Source organism: Osmerus eperlanus, chromosome 7, assembly GCF_963692335.1.
Source record: "Osmerus eperlanus chromosome 7, fOsmEpe2.1, whole genome shotgun sequence".
In the NCBI taxonomy this organism is placed as follows: Eukaryota; Metazoa; Chordata; class Actinopteri; order Osmeriformes; family Osmeridae; genus Osmerus; species Osmerus eperlanus.
In genome coordinates this window covers 18,177,941-18,205,501 of record NC_085024.1, presented here as the reverse complement: position 1 = coordinate 18,205,501, position 27,561 = coordinate 18,177,941, and the positions used below count along the sequence as shown (strand labels likewise).

Sequence of the window (27,561 nt, the reverse complement as noted above, 5' to 3'; positions counted from 1 at the left end):
GGCCGTCTGTGTTGGAGCAGGGAGCCAGAGGGCAAGATTTACTCAGGTAGATGCAAGCCAGAAAGTACCTTAAAGTAGGGTAGGAATGGACATGTTACAACAAAGCGGTTCAAGAGAGATGTTCTGGTCAGAACCAGGGAATATTTTCATCCCCAGGTGATCTCCTACCAAGAGACAAGCTCAAGCAAAAGGAAGTGAGGCAGAATAAGACTGCAATTCATTTAGAGGTATCCCTGTGAACACTAGCATATTTTGAGACATTGTTTAGACTTTTCATGTCTGCCTCCTTGTGGCATCAAGACGGTCCTGCTTTAAAAAGGGGGAGTCAGGTGGCTGAGCGGTTAGGGAATCGGGCTAGTAATCTGAAGGTTGCCAGTTCAACTCCCTGCCGTGCCAAAATGACGTTGTGTCCTTGGGCAAGGCACTTCACCCTACTTGCCTCGGGGGAATGTCCCTGTACTTACTGTAAGTTGCTCTGGATAAGAGCGTCTGCTAAATGACTAAATGTAAAAATTTAAAGAAGTAGGGGCACCCCGGTAGCTCACTGGATACGTGTCTGTATCGTGTAGACTGAGGCCTCATCGCAGCGGCCTGGCCTCACATCTGGCTTTGGCCCTTTGCTGCATATCTCCACCTCTCTCTCGCTCCCCACCTTTGCTGTCAAACTTCACTCAAAGTCTGTGTAATAAAGCATGACAAATGCAGATCTCTGCAGGAGGCTATATGATGCAGCTGCAGTTTTTCTTAGTTTCTTTTGTACCTATTTCTCAGATCACCATTGAAATTCTCAAAACTACTTGTTCAACCTGCCCATCATCCAGTCATTTATGCATATCATAAAATAAATTACTTATTATTATGAACAAATTGACAATGCTTTTGTACATTCATGCAGTAGTTCATCCACTCACCCCATAAATGACTTATTGATTGCTTGATTGACAAACAAATTCAACAGCTGTTTGTATTGGGTCGAGATCAGTAAAACCCGCTGTCTTGGAATCTCTTGTTATTTGGCATTATCAATACGTTTTTTCAGATGATGCACACATGTCCCTATTTTTCTTTAAAGGACTAGTGCTCAGAAGAAAAGGCACTTCCTATCATGCAGACAGGGTGAAAGACCGCATATTCACAATTTTTTCTATGGTAAATCTGCCAGGTGCTAAACTATCTTCAAGTTTGATCTTCAGGGATTAGTGGTCTAACACGAGAAGCGTTAGAGGAAGTGATGTTTGCCACATGGTTCTGTCTCCAACCATATTTTTAGACTGGGGTCAAACTCTATCTGTCGCGATAAGAAAATTAAATGGGCAGGGAGACCGTGTCTAAGTGATATTCACTTTATAGCTGTGCCAATAATCTAAAGTAAAATACTTGAGCACTCTGCATTATATGGGTCCTTATTAAGGAAGCCACATGAGGAAACAGCTGAGGACTCAACACGGGGTTAAGAGCCTATTTGGAGTAGTATGCTTTGATACATGGACCAGTATTAGTTTGACCTTTGGAACTCTAAAGAATTCAATCTGAGTTTAATGGCCAAGTAACCTTTTCCACATAAGATGCCCGGTTTGGATTGCTTTAAGTTAGTATCTGCTATATTTAGCATGGTTTGTTGAAAACCAATGTGTGTGAAAAAACACAACGCACACAAAAAATATATAAATAATAATAAAGCGAGAAACAAAAAACAGATGAGGTGTGTTTAACAATGTTAAAAATGATACATGTCCAATCCATGAAAGAGCAGTAACTTCCTGGAAATCCTACAGTTGTCAAAACACAATGAATTTTCTCCCAATGTCACCATCAGACACATCACAAAGTGTTTCAGTGATATCCTTATGTGAGCAGAGGACTTGTGTTTCTTTACCTTACCTCACCTTGGAGAGAGGAGTGTGCGTTGTTTTGGTTTTCACCCTCTTTTCATTACGTAAAGAACATTTACCAATGGATTCAAGCCACCCAAAACAAATAATCCCCACGTAAGCTACATGGTTACAAAAACAAGTGCTGGCCCTTGCCCAAGCCAAGACGGACCAGATGTCTGTGGCAGTCACTACAAAAAGGAAGCCCTTCAAAAAAAAAACGAATTCTTTAGTTGCAAGACAAGCAAAATAAATGGGAAAATGATTATTTGAAATAAATCGTATATATGATAAACGGCCCAGATATTCTTTGCATTGTTTTCAGAGGGAGACTAAGGTGAGAGGATTAATTATATGTTTGTCTTTGGTCATGCTCAAAATGAATAAGTCAAATACATGTAGTATGTAGTAGATATATAGGGCAGTTTTTTCAATAATTGAGTTTGGAGAAACTAAACTTCTCAGGGACAAAGGTGAATCTGTCTAATAAAAGGGAACTAGCTACATCCTTTATTCATTTCAGACATCTTCCCCCCAGTGGCCAAATCTAATTAGACTGCTTTGGGTTCCCTCTGTCATCCCAAAACTCAAATGGATAGAACACAAAGTACAGACACAGATACAAGGTTACTCATATCCTTTTGTACAGACAGTACATTATACTGTCCAAAGTACAATGTGTACTGTCAGCTATATTATGTCACCAGTGTGCACCACTACAAACAACACTAACATATCTCAAATGCATTTTTGATCATCATCCCATTTGATCTGGATGTTTGATATAATATGTTCCAAAACAAACTCTGACAGAGCCCCAGGCAACCTCCCTCAAATTAACACAGCCATGTGTTGTGTGTTGCTAAACTCCATAACCTTCTGCACCTGCCTCGGTTTCAGACTCACTTTTCCTCTCTTCAGCTGGCAGATGTTATGTTCTGCTTCAGGGAAGAGAAGAACTGCAAGCCTACCCTTCTACAACAAGCAAAGACTGGGCAAGCAAATGAGGATTCATTAAAACAGATTGTGAGGTTGTTCCCCAATCTACTGTTTACTGGTGTCAACATCACACAATTACCATGTCAACTGATGTAGCCTAGGTTTGTTCTTCACTTTTGCATGTTCTTATGTAAATTAAAATATAATAGGACATTAGAAACAAATCCAAAAAAACACATTCGATCTCCTCTGAATTGTGTTTCAGGATTGTGTTTACACTTTGCATTGTCAATAAGGGCACCTTTCAGTGAACTGGCTTCCTGCAAAGGCTTACTACAACAAGCCTTTAGTTCTCCATTTTAGATTCAGCTGGTGATCTAAATCCGGATATTTGGCTGACCCGTGCACATTTGCCCATCATTCCCTTCAAATGTCGCTGTGCAGTAGTAATGTCCTGTCCTGGATTGGTTCCAGCACTTACTCAGTCTGCTGGATAAAATCACAAATCCTGTCAGAGGACTGACAGCACGGGGAGTTTGCTACCATGGACGCGTATGTTGCCATTTGACCATGTTTGTTTTTAGCATTTCAGTAAGCTGTCCATTCATATAGTTAGACAGGTTGACTTGCTTGTAAGCTCAGTAGGATGCAAGGACGCATCACTAGTACGCGTGCAACTAAAGAGAGAGCAAGCACGGGGCAAGAAGGCGGGCCTCAGAAAGCGTCAGAAGTGAATAAAGAAGTCGACCTAAATAATTTTCAGTAGCGTAGGCTAATTATCTAAACCCCCTCCCTTCCCCCGAGGATTCTGCAATAAATGAAGAAAGTGATGAAGAAGAAGGACAAATTAAATTGCGCGGCGTTTCAAAGCAGATGTTTCAAAGTATTATAGGTCATCAGCACCTGGACGAAATGCGTATTCGGAAGAAAGTATTTTGATTGAGTAATGTTTAAACGATGACAACTTGTGAGTAATGTATTGAAGTCTATGGCAGGTGAGTTTCTGTATTCTGTATTCTAGCCCATAATTCACTCTTCAAATTTAGTTTTTTTGTTGTAGCTTTTTTAGACTTATTGTTGTAAGCTAATGTAGGTTATAACCTATTTATTTCTTGATAGCTACGCCTTCCTAAACTTAGCTTCTGTTCAGTAAAAAAATAAAGAAATACGGGGCACCTGTGGACTGTAAAATAACCTATTAAAGTTATGACAACGTTTATGAATTTTTATATATTTCAAAAAGGCTACTAATGTTTGGGACAATACTCATGGAGAAGCACACTAGCGTTATAGGCTAGTGATCCTGGATTTGTACAGAGACTTGCTTAAACTAATTTCTGCCACAGCTGTAACCTCATGTAATCTTCAGAGTGCGTGCCAAAATTGTGACTCATGTTCATGCTGTAGACTGATGCATGTTTCAGTGTTAATCTCCTGTACTGTCTCTAGTATTGATGGAGCTTGGTTACTATTTTGTAAAACACAGGTTAATTGTGCCTAAAGGTACATCCGTTTTAATTGTCAAATAGGTGGATTGAAGTCCTGTTTATTTTTTAATTGAATTACGCCTATAGGCAAATGCCTGTCACAGGTCACATAGTCCCTCTATCAGAATGTTCTAGCATTCCTGATTGTATATAATGTCAACATTCTAATCAGCCATGGGAATTAGCAAGAATAATCAAATCCTTCAAATGATACAGGAACATAGGTGAAAGGTGTCAGATATATGATGTAACCTACAATATGATACTTTCAGTTAAAAGAGGTTATTGAATATGATTGAGGGCATCGTGTGTACGTTCTGCCTAGATGACAGATGAAAGCAGCAAATGACAACCATGAAGTGCAGCCTAGCAGTGGGAGCAGACTCAAGACCCAGTGAGAGGGCCAAGTGGAATATACTTGGAGATGAGCCAAATGGGCAATTTAATCTAGGTGTCTAAGGACACTATTTTAGTCTCCATGTTGTATAAAATGTATACTGACATTTGAATATACTGTATGTTACTCCTGGGCCTTAAGGAATGAGGTAAATGGCATTTTCTTGTTACCAGTGATTTTGTTTTCCATGGTCATTGTGTACAGCCAAGCTTTAAAATGGACTGACTGATAATTCGACTGTTTTGGGAGGCAACATTGCTTGCAGGCGCAGGCCATTAGGAATGGAATATCTCATGGCCGTCTGTCCAGTTCCTGCTTTTACTAGCCCATCTCTGGCCCTTAATAACAGGCTTATCTACAAAGCATTGAACCTAAAACCATTTAGAGAGTCTTGCAAGCCCCCATTTTACACTCATAGTTCGAGGGATTAAGACCATGATTTGGCTGTGAAACAAAAGAAAACTTTTTATTGAGGATAATGGACTTTTTTTTCACACCAACTCGTAGGCTGGCAGTTTTTAATATAAATTGTTTTTTTTCTCTCTCTTTTTTATATGTCATTCACACAGTGTGCAACATAACCTATTTGGACGGATTGAGCAGAAACAAGTCTAACCAGGACATTGTCTGTTCCCTGCAGCATGTTGCTGAGCATAAACAAGTCTAACCAGGACAGTATCTGTTCCCTGCAGCATGTTGCCTGCTCTTCACTCAGGCACTATTCAGGAAGTAGTGCTCATTTGAAGTTCATCACTGATTTAGCCCTTCATAGCTATATACCGTGACTTAATATGCATTAGGAGAATGGTATAAGAGTCAAAACATGAGGACTTAAATGGCATAGTCCTAGGGATTATGCCAACGAATGCCTTTGGCCTCATACTGCAGGAGTTTGCAAACCACTCGGGGACTTGTATTCACACAAATTCTCTTATCAACCTTAATTAGATTACGTCAACTTAACTAGTTATATTTGCATATATTATTATCAAAGGCCAATTTATTATGTAAACAAAACAATACAGACTGAAACACAAGCCCAAATGAATTATTGACGCAAGGTCACTACATTAACAGTGACAGCAGAGCATAGCATTGCGTGGGACTCTAGTAGCACTCCAAAGGCTTTCACTTACTCCTTACAGAGACGGCTCTGACACTTCAGCTTAAGCATCATAATAGCTGGTTCCCTCAATCGGAATCAAGGTTGGATTGTGAAACGCTCCGATCAGATTAGCAAGCAGCCCGTAAAGTGTGCCAAAGACAAAAAGCTCCACCTGTCTAGTAATGTGGGGGATTATGCATTTGAGGGCTTCTGTGAAAAATGTAGTACAAGCTTTTAGGGACACCAAAGTAGCGTAGCCTACATATTCATAGTATAGTATCAGATATAGCCTTGGCCCAAACACACAAGTTATAGGACAGAATATAGATGGTGTATAGCATGGCTCCAGATATTTTCTGGCGAAATCATTTTAAAATGATGAAATGTTCGTATGTGATTCAGTTTGCTTGAATATGTTTAAACACCCGTCTTTCACTGTCAGACATATTTCTTTCCCCTATTTCACCAGTGAACCTTGATGGATCCAGCCCATCAAGGCTGTTAGCTAAAGCGACCTAATTTGTCATGTCACATCAGAGCTGCACTAAGACTAATTCCCTTTTCTCATTTATTTGGGCTATAATTAATATTGCAGACAGTGCACTTTGTGCAAGCAGTGAATTAACTGTCTCCTGCTTGCAATACAGAATTGTAATACAGGGTACCTTCCTACTCAACGTCTCTCATTGAAAAGAAAGATTGGAGTAGGCTTGTATCGTGACAAATGTAGGCTTTGAACCTATTAGAATCTGTCTAAGTGTGTAAGAACGCACACCAGAACACATTAACCTCCAAACTCTCAAAAAGCCCACACCGCCATACAAACTACATTGATGCATTTTTTTCACAAACCATGAAGTATATGTGCGCACACATACGCAAACACTGTACATATGCCGATATAAAGAAAATATAGCCTTAATTAACTTTACAATGATGCACTTATTGTTTGCATTCATCTTCCAAAAAAACAAGAAAAAGCAAGAAGGCCACAGAGGAAGTTGACAGGGAATCTTTATGTGAATTATTTATATTTATATAAAATATATATAAATATTTATAACACTTTCTCCCTGCTTCTCCTGGCTGACCCAAAGGAAAGAAAGGCATAGTATAAGTAAGGGATAATGCCCGACGAGGTGTACATTATCACCTGATAATGGTCACCCTTGCAGCCAATCAGAATCAAGTATTCACCCAGACCATGGTATAAGAACTACAAATTGTACTGATATTTCCCTCAGCCTAGCAGCTGTTCTGGTTACATACCTTTTAATACACACTTGTAAAACACTGGTGATCTCAGAGGCTGCTGCATTGTAGCTGTTGCCATGGGCAATAAATAAAGTATTTCGAAGACACACACAACACAAGAAACCATATACAACACGCACAGAGTACTGTACATAGACAATCATCAGTCTGAGCGTATGATCCTGATAGTTGTTCCATTTCAGCCATGCTAATTGTGGATTTGAGCCAGGCCCTTGTCTTTATCAATCTGAAAGGCTAAGAATAGCATGTAGGCAAGGGTTAGAAAATGGAGCCGGCTTTCACTGAAGTTTTTTGTGTAACCCCTTTTGGAGATCCAGAGGATGAGGTGTGTGTGTGTTAATGTGGGATTGATGCTTGCCATGAATGTCTGCTTTGGATACCCATCACGATGCTCCAAGTGAACCCAAAATGTTCCCCTCCTTAGAGTAGGACAAAATACAGTTTGTCTTGAAGTCAGTCAGTCTAGGCATCTTAAGAGATTGGAACACAGAACACCTATAATTTCTGAATAAAAATTGAAGATGGTGCTTAGGTTTTTCTTCAGTAGATGGTCAAATATGAGGAATCTCAAATTGACCTTTGCGAGTCCATAATGGGTCCTGTCCTTGGCTGTGCAAGCCAGGCAATGCTATGGTTTACCACTCTCTGATCTTTGGCATCTGTTCACTGTTTTATTTAACATGATGAGAGCTAGTCAGACTTGATGAGTTTTGTGTGATAATGGAAAAGGGGAAAGCAGAGCATGGAAGTCTTTCAAAATGTAATAACATTGGGAAGATGTCCAAAGCCCAAACATTATGACTAGATCCCCTGATGGATTGTAGTTAATGTTATATCACATTTGCTCAGAAATTGTTTGCCTTTGGTGGTGATTTGTTGTATAAGAGCTGGTCACTGCCTAGGTTTGGACAGATTTGGCGTTATTCAAAAGTTTTACTGAACATTGTTACCGGTAAAAAAGGCACTGTGCCATGAACCTGACAAACTAAAACAACCAAAAAGTTGCTAAACTGGAGAGACTATATCAAGTATAACAACAAGACAAGTTTTACACAATATATTATGTTTATGTAAATATACTGTAATGCAATACCACCACTGGGTTCAAACATTGATCTAAAATTAGAAATTAATTTATTCCCTCACTTTCTAATTTGGCAGGCAGGGTCAGCTCCCGCTGTGACCCTTTAGGTCATTGACTGCAATCTAGTTTGGTGGTGTTTGTGGAGCATAGAAGGAGGAGGAATCCCATACCGCTGTGGTCAGAGGGCTCAGAGACTGACAACCCTGGCACATTCAGACACTCCCCAGCCTGGGACCTTGCACACCTGCTAGTCTCTGTCTTTCGCAAGTCGACACCGGGGGATCAACACGTTTAATTCGTGTGAGCCCTCCCCAGTATTACATACAAAGTAAATACGGTGTTAGAAAGGCTGGGGGGGAGGGGAGGTGTTCCAAACATTTGAACCCAAGTGGTGGATTATGAGTCAGTGCTTCCAGTCTCTATAAGAACCAATTGCGTGAATAGCAGGGGTGACACAAGATATTGGTGCTCTGGGACTGTTGGCACACTCTGGCAGATGCACTCAGTGAGAGCAGACAGAGAGGAGCTATCTGTTAAATTGTGGGCCCTGAGAGATCTCCACCTCTACAGGTTTGACTAAAATTGTATATTTCTTACTAGACATACACATTTTGTACTTGAATCTATTGTTTACTGGATTGATTAATAACGTGCATCAAATGTAGATTTTTGATCTGGGATCTATTATAGTGGTAATGTTTTTTTGTCACTAACCAAGGGACCAGCCTTGTTTTCCTTAGATTTTACTTGAGTTCATGTCTTGAATTTATGTGTTAGAAATGCAATAAATGAGTCAGCTCATTTTCAACCATCGATCTCACAACCACAGTGACAAACACAGCTTGAGACAGTGTACGGTCGTTTTTTAATTTAATTTCTATTTTCTAAAATGAAAATAACAAAACTAGACCTAATTTTTGTTTTGGATATTGACATGCAGTGCAAGTAGCCTGCTATCGCCAGACCAATTAGCAAATGTATATTAGTCTGGAGCCTCTCAGTTCCTTTTCGACATCCACGGGTCATTTATCAACCCCGAACAAAATGCCTCTGGATGCAATTGATAGATTCAATCAATCAGAGCAACAAAACATAATCTTGTTTTTTTTTTTTTTAAGGCCTCAAATATGCACCTCCTGTACAGTCATAGAAACACACCCCGTATCAAGTACATGGTTGTGGCCCAGTACTTCTCATGCACTAGGAGAATCTGTTTGAATGGAAGGGTGGCCAGACAGATCGGCTCGAGCAAATAAACCACAAGCTCGCAGATTGGTCTGGTTCCCAGACCACAGTGCTTTCACAATATTTGCGGAAAAAAACATGTATTGCAAATGTTGAATTGTATGGAATGTGGATATTTTAAATCAAGGTGCTGTTTATGTGCGTAAACAAATGCCGCCCCCTGCCTTTTCATGTCTCTAGCCCTGACCTCAGTTGGCCTGTATTATGCCGATGCTTGGCCGAGGGGCAAAACTCCCATACCAACTGGTCCCTGTCAGGGCTTTTAGAGACCATAAGCAAACATGGGCCTGGATGCATGATGGCATTTTCAGTGGTGGGTGCTTGAAACGTAAACATAAAACCTTCCAAGTATAAAGTGTGCTATGTTTTGTGCATTACAAATGTGGGGCAAAACTATGAATCAAGACATCTGTTGTTGCGCTTTACTTACCTACTTTTTCTTAATCCATTTTATTTATTCTATATCATTTTTACATTTGTTTGTCTCAAATACTTTTAACATGCGGCTTTGTGCATTAATTGTTATATGTTCATTCATAGTTTGATTTGGCTGTTTAAACTTAATATTCAAATTTTCATTTCTCCAGGTGATTTCTAAGGGCATGCTTTTAGCAGAAACAAAACTCCTTACTCCAGTCAGATTCCAACTTGACTACAACTGGTTATGAAAACCTGCACCTCTAGATTTAATTGGTGAGCCATTCAATAGTACCTTATTACAAAATACATTTGTATACATTTATAGACATAACAGACATATGAGATTTAACTTTAATAATGATTAGTATAATTTTCTTAACAAGGAGATAAAAATAAATAATAATTGTGCAGCAGATGGATGTTGATTTTTTCATTCACAGCAGGTGTTGGCTCTGGTTAGTATTAGCCACCTACTGGTGGAAAGTATCGTGTTCTAGTTAGAAACAAAAAACACAAAAAACGTAGTATTCCACTTTAACCTTTCATGTTCTTTGTGTTTCCTTTCTCAGGCAGGTGGAAAGATGTTTGTGGAGTCTGTCGTTCGATGGGGAGCATGGAGCATCCTGCTCCAGTGTGGATTGGGTGTGTCAGCTGGGTTTTGTCCACCTCGGTGTGTGTGTCGGCCTGACACTATGGAAGTGAACTGCTCAGGCAAACACCTAACCTCAGTGCCTGAAAGCTTACCCAGTGATATGAAGCGATTGGACCTATCCCAGAATAAGCTAAAGACACTGGGTCGTCGCCAGTTCTTGGGGCTCACCCAGCTTCAGGAGATGGACCTGAGTGACAATGTCATCTCAATGATTGAAGTTGAGGCTTTCCAGGGCTTGCAAAACCTCAGGATTCTTCGTATTAAGAATAATCGTTTAAAGATTATTCCTGTTGGGGTCTTTTCGGGCCTATTCAGTTTGCAGTTCCTGGACCTCAGTGAAAATGAGATCCTGGTCTTTCTTGACTACACCTTCCGAGATATGGGGAACCTGCAGTTGTTGGAGGCTGGGGAGAATGACCTGGTGTTCATCTCCCAGCGGGCGTTCACTGGCCTGCAGAACTTGCAGGAGCTTAACCTGGACCGCAGCAACCTAACCTCCATCCCCACAGAAGCGCTGTCCCAGCTCCAGAGCCTGACACGCCTCCGCTTACTACGCCTCACCATCTCATCGCTTCCCAACAATGTCTTCCGCAGATTGCACCGCCTGCGTAGCCTGCTGATCTCCCACTGGCCCTCCTTGGACACGTTGGCCAGCAACAGTCTCATCGGCCTCAATCTGACCTCTTTGGTCATCAGCAGCAGTAACCTCAGCGCTGTTCCTTACTCTGCCCTGCGCCACCTTGTATACCTGCGCTATCTAGACCTGTCCTACAACCCCATTACCAGCATCCAGGGAAATCTGCTAGGGGACTTGTTAAGACTGCAAGAACTGCACCTGGTTGGGGGAAACCTGCTGAGGATCGAGCCTGGGGCCTTCAGAGGACTCGCTTACTTCCGGGTGCTCAATGTTTCCTCCAATCAGCTCACCACCCTGGAGGAAGGCGCCTTTCACTCCGTAGGGAACCTCCAGGTTCTCCGACTAGATGGAAACCCACTGGCATGCGACTGCCGTCTGCTCTGGGTCGTCCGAAGGCGGTTCCGCCTGAATTTTGATGGACGGCAGCCCACTTGTTTGTCTCCTCATATGGTACGAGAGAGGGAGTTCCAGGGGTTCTCGGAGAAGGAACTCCCAAGAGTGTTCATCTGCCGGCCAAGCCGCATCATAGACCGCAGAAGACAAGAAGCCAACGTAGAGGAGGGCACCAACATACTGTTCTCCTGTAAGGCTGATGGTGATCCAGCACCCACAATCACATGGATTTCATCCCAGAAGACCCTTCTCTCTCCCACGGGCCGGATCAGGGTGTTGTCTGATGGGACTCTGGAGGTACGCTATGCCCAGGTTCAGGACAGTGGCATGTACCAGTGCACAGCAGGCAATGCAGCTGGCAACGACACCCTGTCTGTCAGCCTGCAGGTGAAGGGGTTCCCACGAAATCGCACAATGCCCTTTTTTACCGAACAGGGCTGGATCGAGTCTTCCTTCCCACCCACCGCTAATTCCTCTGCCCAGGTGGCTAACCCATACCCATTTGATGCCAAGACATTGATCATAGCCACCACTATGGGCTTCCTTTCCTTCCTCAGCTCTGTGGCCATCTGCTTTGTCTTCATGTTCTTCTGGAGCCAGAGCAAAGGGCAGATCAAACACACGGCCACGATCGACTTTGTGCCTCGCGCCTCCATGGGGGGAGGAGGGGAAGGAGGGGACACTGGTAGGTTCACCATGAAGCTTATCTAAGTCCTCTTAGGAATGGACAACAAGTAATACTGGGGAGCTTTATTGACTATTTAAACCCTTCTGGATTGAGTACTTGCATACACAGATTCACAGTGCTCTATAGGAAGTGGTTCTACTTGTGATGATTCTGAGTGGGTATTTAAGGGAAGTAGATGAAAGATTTTCATCAGACATGTTAAATTTAAACAGTTATTTCAGTGAACATGCCTCTTAACCTCACATTTTGACACTATCTAGTGATACAAAAGTAGAACACACTTATGAATGAAGCAAGTCTGTTTCAGGGTTGAAAAGATATATTGCGTTTTATACATTACATTTTTGTTGCAGCATAAAGTTTGTCAAAAACATATATTTTTTTTGAGAATTAGAGCATTAACATATACAAACGACAGCAACTTTAGATGAAGGATTAGACCAAACATATCAGGTTTGCTTGGTTAATACTGTACAAGTGATGTGAGCTTTATGTACTCTTTGCTCTTGCCAGTACAGGTCAACCAAACATAGCCCTTATGACACCCACAAGGGAGACCTTCAGAGACTGCATTCTTAGGATTTTGTAAGGCTCTATGAGACAATTATGCAAACACATGACTGTAGCTAAAAGCCTATAAGTAGTTACATTAGATGTATATGATGATGTACCATAGCCAAATAGTTATTGCTAACTTCAAGGTAAAATGTTGTCACTGCTCATGTTTTGACTAGTATATCTAGTATTAAGACTATTACAAGGATCGTGTTATTTTGGAGACATAATTTGTGTGTGGATACTTTAAATTGTAGTCCTCGTATTGAGTTGTAATTGACTGTGGCTTTTGGCACTATGTTTATTTTAGTTTGTACATAAGAATGTATACAATTCAATTTCATACTTTAACAATTTTGCTGGTGCAACTTTGATCGTTTTTTCATTTTTTTATAGAGAGTTTTCTGCTATTACATGCTCATTCATAAATGTTTCGAACTGTATTGAATTCTTACCCTCATGTAACCTTTATATTCATTTTTTTCCCAAAAGATCATAAACGTAAATAATTATAAAATGTGCCTGAGTAAGATACTCGCCATGGAGAAGCAATGGAAAACTGTATTCATTATTTTCTTGTGAATTATAGGTTGAGGACATTTTCTTTCTCTGGGTTACTCTATAGCTAGTCCAACTGATCAAGGTCTCTTCACTATGCCACTCTCGTTTTATGTATACTTGTAGAACCAAACAGATACGAAAAATTGTGTAAATTAATTTAAACATAAGTAATCAAATGTGTTTTTCTATCTTGTTTGTAACGTATATTCCTTTTGATTAAATGCCTATATTTAAATATGGTTTGTGTGAATGCGTTCACTGTACACACACCCATGTACACACCCTCTGTTCACACCCATGATCTGAAAGGAAATGACAAAAACTACATCTATCTGTAAATCTTTCTTTGAGTCCATTTTCAATGAGGCATTGAACATTTACTAGCATAACACATATAACTTTAATTAATTTGATTTACTCTGTGTCAACAAATTAGAAAATCTCTCTAATTTTTATGATAAATATACAATGAATGTGTTTGTGTGGTGTGACACTGATTAGACCAATAGAACTTAACAGACTAGAAGGTTGACATTTAGGTCCACTGACATTCTCCCAATCCAGACAGCTACGAAGCCTTCACAACTCTAAGTGGATTCTGTGGACAGCAAATCATTTCCCCCCCCTGCCGTTTCCCAGAATAACCCTGAAAAATTATAATCACGTGTATGAGCAGAGATTAAACCCTTTTGGATTACCTCTGCATGTCTCAATCTGTTATATAGGTCTGTCTGGCGGCTGGTAACCCAGGGCCCTGCTTTGCCCTTCACTTTATCTGTTTTAATGCAGTCATTTCCTCCCATGGAATGAAAGCCAACGGTCAGCTTAAGACTGGCGTTTATAAACCGTAAAATTCACAGCATTGAGGGTTTTTTTCTATTTTGTGTTGTAAAGCAACTACATACAAAGAGAACTACAATTCTTATTTTCTCAATCGACTACTGCCATAACTCAGCCTCTCAGTATAAAATATATTCTAGTGAGAATGCCCATAATTTTAAAATGTTGTACGATGTGTGTCTTTGTTTAGAAAAGTTCTCCTTGTGCTATATTTTCTCTTCTGACGTTTTGCCACTGAGTGGTGCTAAATGTCTATGTTTTGAGACCATGGAATCATAACCCTCAACACATTCTTATGCATTCTACAGTAGTAAGCAAAGATATTTGTATTTACATTAGTTATCCAAAAGTGCCGGGTCATCAGTGAAATGGTCAGCGTTCTTAGTGACCTGATGTTGATGGGGGTAGACAAACCGTACAATATCACCATGTACAGAAATGGGCTATGCCAATGTGCATCATGCAGCACTTACAAACAATAAAGGCAATGTTTGCAATGTCTGATTAGCTCCTTAGAGATATCACAGTACAGTGGCAGGTCAGCCCTTTGGGTTGGCCTATGTAATGCATCAGAGGTGCGCTGTAATCTGTAGAAGCCCTCTGGGTTAATGATTGGCACTACTCTCATTCATGGCATAGACTCACACGCACAATTGTTAACGTGAGACTTTTATTTACCCAGTCATTGCTATTCAGCATTTTGTCAGCTTTGATAATATTGATGCATACAGTACACTGACCTTTTAACACAATCAACCCCCAGAAATGCACATACAGCAGAATGCTGATTCATTGCTCTTTGGGTCTATAAGAGATGAGTATTGACAGTTATATTGGGCATTTCAATGGTAGCATCACGTGGCTCTGACCTCTTGGTTTCCTGGCTTGATAATCTATGGAGGGACACTGCACCCTGATCAAAAGCAAATGCACTGACAATTAACAGGAGGGAGTCAGGTGGATAAGTGGTGAGGGAATCGGGCTAGTAATCCGAAGGTTGCCAGTTCGATTCCCGGTCATGCCGACTGACGTTGTGTCCTTGGGCAAGGCACTTCACCCTACTTGCCTCGGGGGAATGTCCCTGTATTTACTGTAAGTCGCTCTGGATAAGAGCGTCTGCTAAATGTAAATGTAACAGTGATGGTAGGTTTAAACGACCAAAAAATAAGGCCTAGTTGCTTACGCAGTTTTATTTCCAGAATTTTTGTTTAATTAGGTAGTTCCATTCACTCAATTGAAATAGTTTTACATTGTGTCTTTTGCTACATTTTCAATGTATTAATAATTATGGTCAGTTTGCCAAAGTACCACCTACGCACAACAATCTTAACACGACCGGCAAATGTGAAATAACGCAACAGGTAGGCTATTTCATTTCATGCCAGGAATAGGGGTGCCAAACGAACGGCAAGCAACGAACCCACAGTGTAGCCGACTTTATCGCGCCCCTTTCCCTCACCCATTTTGTAATGTTTTCAAGGTGGAGCTTGTTACCCCTAGTTCGGCAGACTGGACTGTCGACTAGGCAGACGAGAAGCCATTCATTTGCGTTCGGGAAATATCAAATGATTATACCAATACCAACATGAGTCGATAGATAGTTACATTGTAAAAGAAACAGGAATATAAAGTCTGAACGCATTGTTGCAAATCTTTTTGTGACAAGGACACTGTGCTGTGAATCTGAATAATGAAGTACCTCTTGTTGGCGTCTCTTTTTTCGATGATTTTTGCCAGGAAGTCTCCTCGGCTGAAATTCGTTGTGCAAGGTATGATACTCGCACAGTATAGAGTTGGGCAGATGTTAGTGGACATTCGTGCAATGACGTGTGTTTGTTGGTGCTTACTGTATAGCTTATAAATATGCTATGCCACTGTAATGGCTATCAGGACATTTCATCCATCGAGGATGTAGTTAGGATAGACTAAATGACTAAATTAATGTGTCCACAATTTAAAAGAAAGTGATGCAGTCCAGCTGTATTTTCGTCTATGGTTACAGCCTACACTGTGTTGTGACAGCCTGTAAACGAGCAATAGGCTAAATAGCTTACAGGGAAATGCATTTTAATCCAAATAGCCAACTAGATCAAAGCGCAACGCCTATGTGTCCTGAACCTGAAAACTAACTGATATGGATATTATATCATATTGCAACAATATAGTATAGGCTACACACTAACTTTGCGTTGACACTGTTGAATGATGTCATTCCCAAATCAAGACGTGACCCTAATACAAATTTAGTTAACGAATATGCAAGGCCCAGGGCATCTTTCAAATAAGTACCCAAGGCTATCCAAAACTATTGACCATCAGCTTCAACTATCCACTTATTAAAATATAGCAATGCACATCTTTGCATGGCAATGGGTTTGCGTGTTTTTTTGGCGAGTTTTGGGGGGGGGGTGTTCTTTTTATTGATAGTCAAGTCATGTGGGGTTCCAAATGAAGGCATATTGCGCACACATTCGCCGGTTAGTCGTCATGGAAACGTTGCTGTTACCAATCAGAACACTTGTGATAATTTTCTCAGGCGCCAAAATGGCTTGTGAGCAGTGCTTGACAAAACAGATGTTGGTATCAACCTAAGACAAACTACAACAGTACTGTTATGAGCCTAATTAATCATTTTAATCGGGGGCTGACACATGGCCCAGGCTTTAGCTCGCGCTGGAAAACTGCAATGCAGGTGCACGAGCTGACGCTGGTGGTAGTAGCCTATTGCAGTAGCGGACGTCTTCTTGAGGGCAGAGCAGCAATATAAGCAAGTCCATAAACATTGTCATCAAAAATGCACGGACACACACACACACACACACAAAATTAATATGGAAATGGAATGCGTCAAAGCCAATTGGCAATTAATCATTCAACTTAAGCCCTCACACCCGGGCATTGTCCGATTTGCAATCAATAGACAGGGCTGTCTCAAGATGGGTAGCGGTCATTACATTGGCGCGGCCACGCTTATTTACTGTGGAAGATCAGCAAAAACGGACATCTGTGCGTGCTTGACCAATTCATACCATGCAATAGATTACCAACCCTACTACTCGAATAATTAGTCAAACAAAATCGATGATATTGTTTCTTAGTTTTACTTGCACTTAAGCTGCTGGTGTCCAAAGCAGTTTCAGCACCATGGACAGCGTCTCCATCGTCCACCCTTTTCGGTTCTTGAAATACCCAGATGACTGAACGGAAAACCTAAGAAGTATTGCATTTAACATAAATATAAATGTATACGCCTTTTCTGCTAGATTAATTGACACTCAAAAATAAAAAAATTCAAACTCTGTATATCCCAAACCACTGGATCCTGAACTACCTTAATAAGCATTCATTTTGTGACATTACTAGTTTTGCCATTGTAACTTGATTTTGTGTGACCCGCAGAGTCCCCTAGGTTTCACTTCACGAAACCGGAGAACTACATAACACTGTACCAGCAGCCGGGCACCAATGTGCTGTATGTGGGTGGCCAGGCTGTGATCTATGTGTTGACATTCAGTGACAATGGGGTTCGCAACCTGCAGGTACGGAGGTGCTGACAGTAACACGATAACCCAGTGCAGTGCTACGATAGTGGGTACTAAATTAGACGATTGCCCCAGTGTTGACCTAGAATGAGAAAAAAAGAGATGGAAGGGAAAACAGGAGATACAGTGCGTCATGCAGACCATATGGGCCAAATGCAATCTTTATCCAAGTAAAGATAATTATACCCATGCCTTCTCAGCAAATACAGGTTAGAGATAATATCGTCTACCTTTTTATGAGCATTGACAGTAGATAAACAGAAACATATTGTGAACATAGTGCCTTGTGTGGATCATAATGAAAGGCTGTGTTATATTTAGGTCTAGCTTAGTCCATCAAAACATATTATGAGACAGACCCTGACCTGATGAGTCAAGGCATGAGATAAGAGTGGTTCATATTGTTTTGCCAGATCCCTGTGGTGACAGATGAGAACACAAAGGCAGCCTGCATGGCCAGGTCAGCGCCACCAAAGGTAAGCGATCATCAATGTATCTTAAACGGTGTATCTAAGGGCCACAGTAAATTCATGAATCTAGGGGCTACAGTGAATATAGAAGCAATGTGAAACGTCATCATAACAACTGTAAAAATAGGTAAAAGATGGCTGGGACTAGAACACATAGGGCCTTCCTTCATTTTCATACTGAAATACTAACTCCAGCTGGAAGTGTACCGTATAAGTCAGATGGTTGAGTGGTTTGGGAATCGGGCTATTAATCAGAAGGTTGCCGGTTCGACTACCGGCCGTGCAAAATTACACTGTGTCCTTGGGCAAGGCACTTCACCCTAATTGCCTCAGGGGGGGGGGGGGAAATGTCCCTGTACTTACTGTAAGTCGCTCTGGATAAGAGCGTCTGCTAAATGTAAATGTAATGTAAATATAACTTAATTAAAAAGTGGTGGATATGGAGTTAGGCAGTCAAGGCTTTCCCTCTACTATACTTCTGCCAAATGAAGTATTGTATAAGCTCTACCCCTCACCACCCCGAAATAAACATACACACAAGTTTTTACCTCACTTAACTTTCTCTCTCTCTTCTACAGTTGGAGTGTGATAATTTCATCACAGTCATTCAGAAAATCAATGATACATTTGTGGTTTGTGGGACAAATGCTGGAAGTCCTAAATGCTGGCTGTTGGTAAGATTTTTTAGGGTTAACCGAACATCTATAGCCTCACAACTAAATTTAGCGTTTTGCCAACAGTAGCAGTTTAATACTCAAAAATGCTGATAGCTTAGCTTGGTTATAAAATACCCATTGGGACAGTTTAAATTATGACCTAATCTCCTCCTTTTAAATAGGTTAATGAAACTGTATTAACAGACGTCCCCACAAATGGGCAGATGACTTCCCCATCTGACATCTCCCCACCCTATCCTTCCCAGAAGTCTGTCAGTTTGTCAGTAGGTAAGAACACACATAACTGTTTCTCTTATTCTACTACAGTATATTGTTCATATTTGTTCATTGAAGATCTGAAATATTCTGAAAATTATTTGCAAGGTGGTAGGTCTCTTTTGCTATATTGCTCAGACCTGTTCATATCTTTGAGATTTGAACATGGTCTTTTACATAAACATGTGTGGCTTATCAATATATAGCCATCTCATGGTTATTCTGTAAGCACATATAATCATTTCCACATACCACTGACATACTGACTCATGCTGCATCTACCGGATTGAATAGAAGGATCCAGTAATGAACCCATGAACTAGAAATTTGCTAGAGTGTTGCGGCATTCTGATAATGATCGTTCAAACTCAACCATTAGTGTCAGGATTCCAAATGGCTCCTCTTATTGCTATGGAGACAGAGCACTGAGTGAGGTGATTGTAATATGGTTGGAAGCCTGCATTGATTGCAGCAGTCAGTCTAACCCATGTTATTTTCATGTCCCCCCCCCCCCCGTTCTTTCTCATCTTTATTTCTATCTGTCTTCATCCTCTCTCCTTCTACATCCTGCCTGCACTGGTGCACACATACTTTATCCTTCTATCTCTATCTCTTTCTCTTCTCCCCTTTCAATCTCTCACATCACTATTTTCCTGTTTTGGCAAATTCCTTCCCATTTTATCTTCTTTCTCCCGCATATCTTCTGCCCCCCATCCCCCACCCTGCCTTAGATGGGAGTCTGTATTCTGCTATATCAGCAGTGGGCCATCACACAGGCTCTATCAAACGGACCTTCAGCTCTCATAAACTCCTGAAGACTGAGAGCAAATGGTTACTGAGTGAGTGGGTGGAAAACGGGGTAGTTGTGTTTGGCTGAGAGTGTTGTGTACTGTGGAGCTCTGGAGAGAATGTGGTTGGGAAGATAATGAGTACATCTGGGTGGGTGGCAGGACAGTGTTATTCCAAGTGAGATCAGCAAAGGCCTCTGTAGAATATGTTCTGTAGTAGTATTTATACCTCAATGCACTTAAAGGAATAGAATTGCAAAATGTATGCTCTGGTAAAGGTTGACTATGTATTTATGTCCCAGGCGGGTTAAAATTATTACTTAAAATATCGGAACATTGGAGTAAATACACACTTGTTGCAGATCCCCAGTTCGCAGGAGCAGCGGTAATCCCGGCTTCGCGGAAACATCAGGAGGAGATCTATGTCTTCTTCAGTGAGATCAACAAGACGGCCAGTATGGATGAGGAACCCTACAGGGCCCGCATTGGACGAATCTGCACGGTAAGCACTTCCTTAATCAGTATTTGAATTGAGGTGGATGCTGGGGTGTGGAAATGCACGCTGGGGTGGGGGTGTCCTGGATAAACTAAGGGATCCCCCATAGTCAAGAGATGTTCAAACGTAGGCTTCCCAATGCTATTTGTGTTCCCCACCACCCCACCCACCATCTTGGGTCCCCCCCAAGACCTCTGATACAATTTGATTACTGCCCCTGTAGCCGATGTGTATCGGTGAAACTCACTCCTCTGACGGAGCTTGCAAGACCACGTCTGTTACACTGGTGCCGTGACCCAAATCGCTAGGTTAGCATCAGCTAACCGGCCGGAGTGAGTTTGAGGGGTGAATGTAGCCGATGTGTATCGGTGAAACTCACTCCTCAGGTATGTAACAGGCCACCCGCATCAACGAATAGCTAGCTTTTCGTTGGCGTAGTTGGTAGTGGTGGCGCTTGGGAAGCCAGAGGTGGTAAGTTCGAACCCAGTGGGGGACGATTTTCCCGATACCTCTGACGGAGCTTGCAAGACCACGTCTGTTACACCCCTAATGATTGAAATGCAGATCTGAGCCAAACAACTCACAAACATTCGACAACATTCAACAGTTGATTCACATATCATCCGTTGTGTCAAATATCCAGGTGGATGATGGGGGCATTAAGAACCTACTGGCTGACTCATGGACCACCTTCCAGAAAGCCAGAGTAATGTGTGGAGCTGGCAACACCCCCCAGCAGTACAACAAACTGAAGCAAGCTGTGGTACTGACAGCCCAGGACAAGAGGACCGGTGTCATGTATGGCCTGTTTGCCAACGCGTGGTGAGCTAACTTCTCTGACCCTGGAAACCTTATGCCTACACACTTTATAAACCATGCTTGAATGCAAGAGAGAGAAATGTGTGGTATTAGTGGGAGGTATGTGCTTTGTAGATGAACTCAGTAGGTGTGTGTGCTGTAGGTTGAAGGCACTTGTTTAGAGAAAATACACAACTTCACAATGCTTTACAATATCAGCATTAGAATTCATTGTTTACATTCAGTTTGAATACAATGAACTAAATGTGTTTGTTTATTCAGGGACACAACAGTGATTTGTGCATACTCCATTGAGGTCATTGACCAGGCCTTCTCCACCTCTAAACTGAAGGGTTACAGCAGTCCTCTTATTGGCCATAGACCTGGAACGGTGAGAACTTCATTAATAAGGAAAGAGATTGCACAGATATCGGTAGTGCATATTGAATGCAGATACTGTTAAATAGTTGTAGCTCAGACTTTTGGTGAGTCTGCTTTTATCAGTAGAGTGGAAAACTTGCTATCGTAGACCGTACATAAAACACTTAATGAAGTCCTTGTGAAGTCCTTGTACAAGGCCAGCTCTTGTCTGAGCTTTGATTATATTTTCTCCTTTTTTACATCACTCCCTCCACCAGTGTGCCTTCAAAAACTCGACTGCAGCCCACAACCCAAAGAACCTGGGAGTTGTCAGGGACCACCCGGAGATTGAAGATGTGATTCGTCCGGTTGAGGCCACTCCCCTCGACCTGCTGACTGATGACCATATCACATACATCATCACTGACATGGTGCTGGCCGTCAACGATGAGCATTACAGTGTGCTGTACCTGGGAACAGGTGAGTTACGTTAATTTGCTTTGTCAAGTAAAAATGCTGTTTCCCGCCTTTAAATATGTGAAACAGTATATTAATCTGTGTCATTGTTCTTCCAATAGCAGCCTGATTGAAAGTAGACCTGATTTGTGATGATACTTGCTGTGTCAATGGCCACATTGATGTTGCAACCCTTCAGTTTGGGATCAGTGCTTGGCACAGGTTTAGGCCTCGCAGAAATGTTGGATCCTGTGGATCAGATGGGATACAATACTCATCTAGAATGCTCTTTCTGCCATCTAAAGATAGCTGGCTCGATTGGCCACAGTACCACATACTACACTGCCAGGGTACATCAAGGCATTGCGGAATGAATAATGGAATTGTCCAAGTGTGGCTAAACAAGTCTGTCCATCCTCTATTCAAATAACTGTACTTAACCTTTACCCTAACTCTTTGGGCAAAGACGTGGCCCTCAACTCTCCTAGGCCCATCAAAAAGATCCCTCTTGTGTTCATTCTGAAAGGTTAAAAGTCCATAATACTGTATACTATTCCGTAATAATCTTCAGTGTGCTGTGGCTATGGTCAGCTATAGAAAATAAATTGACAAAGCCATGAACGGGCATGGTCCTTGGAGATGCCCTCCAGTGTTAAGGAACTAGAGACTAGATAAGAGCTGTAGGGCATCCCTGCTGCTCCTCAAATCTCTCTTTGATTGACTGACTAGTGAGTGAGTCATTCAGTCAAGATGGCCATTGACTTTGGAGGAGGTACATTTCAATGACAATTCAAAAATGATGCTTCATAGTAAACCATACTTTATTTTTGATAGATTAATGGTTTTACAATTAGACAGGTACCTTGATTTCATCATGTTTCTCAGTTGCTCTCTTTCTCTTGTTGTCTCTATTCACAGAGCAAGGGAAGGTCCTCAAGGTCTTGCACACCATTGAGGAGGCTTTCATCATATCCCAGTACTCTCTGTTCCACAACGAGGGTCCTATTCTAAGCATGGCCATAGACTCCCAGAAGGTACAGAAAGACTGTCAGTGATGTCTATATATTCCAGTTCTGCTTTAAATGTTGGTGTATAGTCAGAAATCTGACATGTAGGCTGACAGTTAGAATATGACAACTCCAGTCAATAGTGGTGACATTTAATTTATTTGGAACAGCATTCTGGCTGGTGTTGGTTTTATGGTTGTCCTCTCTGTCACTGAAAGACACAATTAATTTGCTTTTGGCCCTGTCATTACAGTAATTATGTGGTTCCTTGACAGCAGTGCACCAGGGGCTGTTCAGAGCTAGTTCTAAAGTAAACATGATGTTCTTTTAGTGCTTCTACAGTATGACGTAAACAGTTACATTGCATGACTCAATTAGTCCAGTTCTTGTGACATCATTTCCTGTTCCCACTCCCAGGGCCACCTATACGTGGGCACTGCGATGGAGGTCCAGCGACTGCCGTTGGCTGACTGTGGTCGTTATGGAGACACTTGTAGAGATTGCATTTTGTCGAGGGATCCTTACTGTGGTTGGGATGCTGCCAATAGGAAGTGTATACCCATCCCTCCTGGATACAACATCACTTCTGGGTACCTATTCATACGCAGAAATTCTTGTTGATGCTAATGTGCATATTAATGATAACCATTTTTTTCATATAGCCTACTGACATATTTTTTGGTCCCCAACAGAACACTCACTCAATACCTTGACCGATCAAATGCGTCTATTTGCGGGGATGCTGCTGGTGAGTGAAAGGCAAAATGGAAAAAGACATACACAGGATGGATATAGGATACATTAAAGAAGCAAATCATATTTAATGACTCTATTATAGGTTTAAAATGATAGCAGGGTTAAGGCCAACCATTCTGTTTACTTTCTGACCCTAACAGCTCTGAAGTTGCGTAGGACATCGCCAAAAGAGGTGACAGTAGACGGCAAAATCCCTGTCTTCCTCCCTTGCCCTGTGTATTCATTCCATGCCCTCTACCGTTGGGAGAAAGACAACTGCATGTTGCACTACCCCTGTTTAATCAGCGGGGACTTCTGTGTGTTGGGGCCTGTCTCTGACCTACCCCTAAAGGAGGGCATCTTCCGCTGCATGGCCACAGAGAATGGCTACAAGGTGGAAATCATCTCCTACCGGCTGTTGTACAACGGAGGGCCCATAGCTGCCTCTTTGGCCTCCACCCTAGGGTCCTCCCTCTTGCTGGCTACAGTCACCCTCTGGCTGCAGTAACCATCCCCAAAGATTGAGCCAATAATGCCAAACCCTTCAACCCAATTGGCTGCCTCTCACAGGGATGAAAAGGGGCTACATAAATACGGTAGGTTAGGTTCACAGAGCAAAGAGATAGAGTTTGGACTAAAAGTTTTGTTACCAACAAGAACATTTTTAGGTTTAGATATAAAGAAAATGTGAAGTCCAGAAAATGCCTGTCAAAATATTATGTTTTTTCTCCAAGATAAACCTTCAACAACTGTGTAACACAAGTAACATACTCCATGCATTTCATTAACAGTATATTTACAGTACATTTGAAAACATGGTTTGGAGTTGAATGTTGGAAGAAATGATTTAACGATTATCACTTTTTTGTCTCAAATACCATAATAAGTGCTTTGAGAACCTTGCCTTGCTGATTCAATCAAGATACTTTTTATCTTTTGAATTGAGCAATACAAACACTAACACCAGGCCAATTGTATTACATTTCTCAATAGAGCATTTATTTACTTTTGCAAGTTTAAATATTATAATCTTGAATGCTATTGTCAAAACATTAATTTGTTTAATTCATTCGTCAATTAGTCTTTCAGTATTTGGAAAATAAGTAATACAGTATTGAAATTTTTAAAAGCCTTAACAATTTTAGGACACAACCCTAAGCACAATTTGCAGTGGAAGCAAAGAAAAAAAGGAAATGCATAATGCAGAGGACTTGGCCTTGCAAAAATGGGCAGGGAGAAAGTGTCATATTTTTGACAGGAAAATGGGCATGGGCATCTTCATATATCACTGTGTATTGGCAGGTCCTCAGGCAAATCAGTTGTTGTGTCTTTATTGAATTGTAACCATATCTAAATTACGTAAAACCATTATATACGTGTGTACATTATTGTACTGATATTCATTCTAAATAAGTTGACAAGTGGCTGTTGTATTTTGTAGTTTGCTAGGGGAAAAGCTTGTGATTGTACTCATCCAGTGTGTTCAGTATTTTAATGCTCTGCAAACTGCTAATGGCAGTGATACAAACCGCTGCTGCCTACTGTATATGAATGTTATTTGTAATGATTTAAGTTCTATGCTATGGGTGTACAATTATAATACCTGACTGCTTTGACTGCTTTAACCAGCCTATTTGCAAGGGGAAAACTGTATGATTGTATCAGTATATGTTGTGACACAATGGATTGATGGACAAATGCTTGTGAAGTAGAACACTTGAAGCATCAACCATACTCTGGAGAGACAGACTATAATGAATGGCTAAAATTATTAAGTTGCACATTTGAAAAATGGAACAATTACTCCAGTAGTGGCTTTCTCTTTCCATCACCTGACCTGAAATATTAATGAAGCCCAAATGTGCCTATAAATGGCACAGAATGTTATCTCATTAAAGCACTGATTATCTCAGGCTTGGCCTCGAATGTAACAGTTCTGATGTTGTAGTTGCAATATCATCACACACAAATCAAGTGCCAACTTATTCAAAAACATCCACTGATTTTTTTGCCATAAAGGCAGGAAAGGCAAAAAACAACATTTTGCCCACCATTATTGTGAAACAGTTTTGTACAGCATGCTACCAAGGAATATAGGAAATACATATTTGTTACTAAATATTATAAATAGCTTCCACTGGTCAGATGGGGAGGCGAATAACAATGTAATAGAACATTGTGACTGCAGAATTCATTTGTGAGATGAAATCGGGGAATGCGTTTTCCCAATTTAAATGACACTCTGAATCTAATTGGTTCTAATAATAGCTTTTTTAAGTAAAATTATATTTAAAAAAATTTTTAACTGAAATTTCTTAATTAGAAATTAGAGTTGCATGTTGCCTGCTTGTAAAATAGGTACATACAAAATGAAAACATTACCTGTTTATCTATACCTGTTTGAAATGGCTGAATCTGAGTTAGCTATGAGTTAACTGTGAACTACTGGACATAGGCATGCCAATATTTAGTCTTGAGCCAGCTCATTGGCAAGCGACAGGCATTGATAATGATCAAACTGAAGCCGTCTTTCTCTCTGGGGTTGGTTGTTTGCACGTCATCTCCAGGTGGAAGGATGCTTGCTGCATTGCACAGACACGGGCTACTGACTGTGCCAAAACTAAGCAGCGTCCAGCTGCTTAATCTGCCTGCTGCTTCTTTTACAAATAGCTTGTGTTTGTTTGGCCAAGTCCCTTCCGCCACATCTTTCTGTCTCTCTCTCTCTTTCTCATTCACCAGTGCAGTATTTGTGTGCATAATGTTTCATGGTATTTTAACAAACGGCACCCAAGCTGTATCAGAACCCTTTGAACAGACTTCCTCAAAGGCTGAAGTAGCCAACACTAATCATGTGATTGAACTGGCATCGCTCACTGTGGAGCAAAACAAGCTTTTTTTACTGCCAGGATAAACAACCTAGTGTCAAGGGGTATTGTTAAAAATGATCAATGACTTGTAGCTGAGCAGACTTGATTGTATTTGGCCTTTTACAGATCGATAAAGGGGTGGCAGTTCTATAACGTCTCTACTGGAATTGGGGCTTGTCAATTGAGCACTTTACTAAATGACAGTCTCTTCAGTACTTGCTTTGATTTGAAGATACAGTATGCATAGTTAATTAACTTGCCTGAGAAAGATTGTTGTTATCAAGTACCTCACTGTATTGTTACTGTGGATGAACCCCCAAAAATGGTTCTCTTTTTCTTTTGGACATATTTGGGTTTAAGCAACCATTGAGTACATAATTCAATAATGAGTAGGGCTTTTAAATAGTGTCTTTGCAGCATCATAGGTGTAGGTAAATATTTTAACATGCCAAATAACATGTATTTTTTGAAGTCTGATACTATGAAGCGCAATACATATCCATGTAACAGTTCAGTAAGTCCATATGTTTCACTGAACTGAATTTAATTGAAGTGAAAACCAATAAAGTATTCAAATACAGAATATCACTTGGCTCTAGCCTGTTTTTCCATGTTGTGAGACAGAGAACAGTGGTGATGTTCAGATAGCAGAGCGTTTAAAAATAATGTGTATGTCAAGAGAAACTGAACAGCAACATTGAAAATAAAATTATACAAAGGAAGGTTGAGACAAAACAGATGCACACACAGTATAACTCAACCGTTTGAGACAAAATGGTTGGTACCATAGACTGGTTGGTACTAATGTCATATTGATCTAAGAATCATCGCCATCTACTGGTTCAGATGCACCGCTGAAACTTGTTGACTTCCATCACAGGCTTGACATTGTGAAATAACATGTCGATAGTTTAAAGTTCTGAGGAAGATATGGCTACGTTGTTTCTACTGGTCAAAAGAA

The 27,561-nt window shown here is 41.0% G+C and overlaps 2 protein-coding genes across 2 annotated transcripts; both read left to right on the top strand.

The window, feature by feature from the left end:
* Nucleotides 1-3,163: 3,163 nt before the first annotated feature.
* On the top strand, nucleotides 3,164-13,530 carry lingo4b (leucine rich repeat and Ig domain containing 4b). The gene is made up of 3 exons (XM_062465480.1): nucleotides 3,164-3,805; nucleotides 9,991-10,096; nucleotides 10,393-13,530. Exon 3 carries the CDS (start codon nucleotides 10,405-10,407, stop codon nucleotides 12,214-12,216), a length of 1,812 nt encoding a protein of 603 aa, XP_062321464.1. The 5' UTR covers nucleotides 3,164-3,805; nucleotides 9,991-10,096; nucleotides 10,393-10,404; the 3' UTR covers nucleotides 12,217-13,530.
* Nucleotides 13,531-15,637: 2,107 nt separating this feature from the next.
* On the top strand, nucleotides 15,638-26,256 carry si:ch211-113g11.6 (uncharacterized protein LOC559008 homolog). The gene is made up of 14 exons (XM_062465478.1): nucleotides 15,638-15,918; nucleotides 17,549-17,688; nucleotides 18,105-18,167; nucleotides 18,740-18,835; nucleotides 19,000-19,105; nucleotides 19,825-19,932; nucleotides 20,244-20,383; nucleotides 21,021-21,199; nucleotides 21,458-21,566; nucleotides 21,814-22,015; nucleotides 22,910-23,025; nucleotides 23,416-23,588; nucleotides 23,691-23,746; nucleotides 23,895-26,256. Exons 1-14 carry the CDS (start codon nucleotides 15,840-15,842, stop codon nucleotides 24,239-24,241), a joined length of 1,914 nt encoding a protein of 637 aa, XP_062321462.1. The 5' UTR covers nucleotides 15,638-15,839; the 3' UTR covers nucleotides 24,242-26,256.
* Nucleotides 26,257-27,561: the final 1,305 nt, after the last annotated feature.

Coding starts and splice junctions, on each gene's coding strand:
- lingo4b (XM_062465480.1), top strand. CDS start 10,405: ATGTTTGTGGAGTCTGTCGTTCGATGGGGAGCATGGAGCATCCTGCTC.
- si:ch211-113g11.6 (XM_062465478.1), top strand. CDS start 15,840: ATGAAGTACCTCTTGTTGGCGTCTCTTTTTTCGATGATTTTTGCCAGG. Junction 21,567..21,813: donor TTGGCCATAGACCTGGAACG/GTGAGAACTTCA, acceptor TCCCTCCACCAG/TGTGCCTTCAAAAACTCGAC. Junction 23,747..23,894: donor TATTTGCGGGGATGCTGCTG/GTGAGTGAAAGG, acceptor TGACCCTAACAG/CTCTGAAGTTGCGTAGGACA.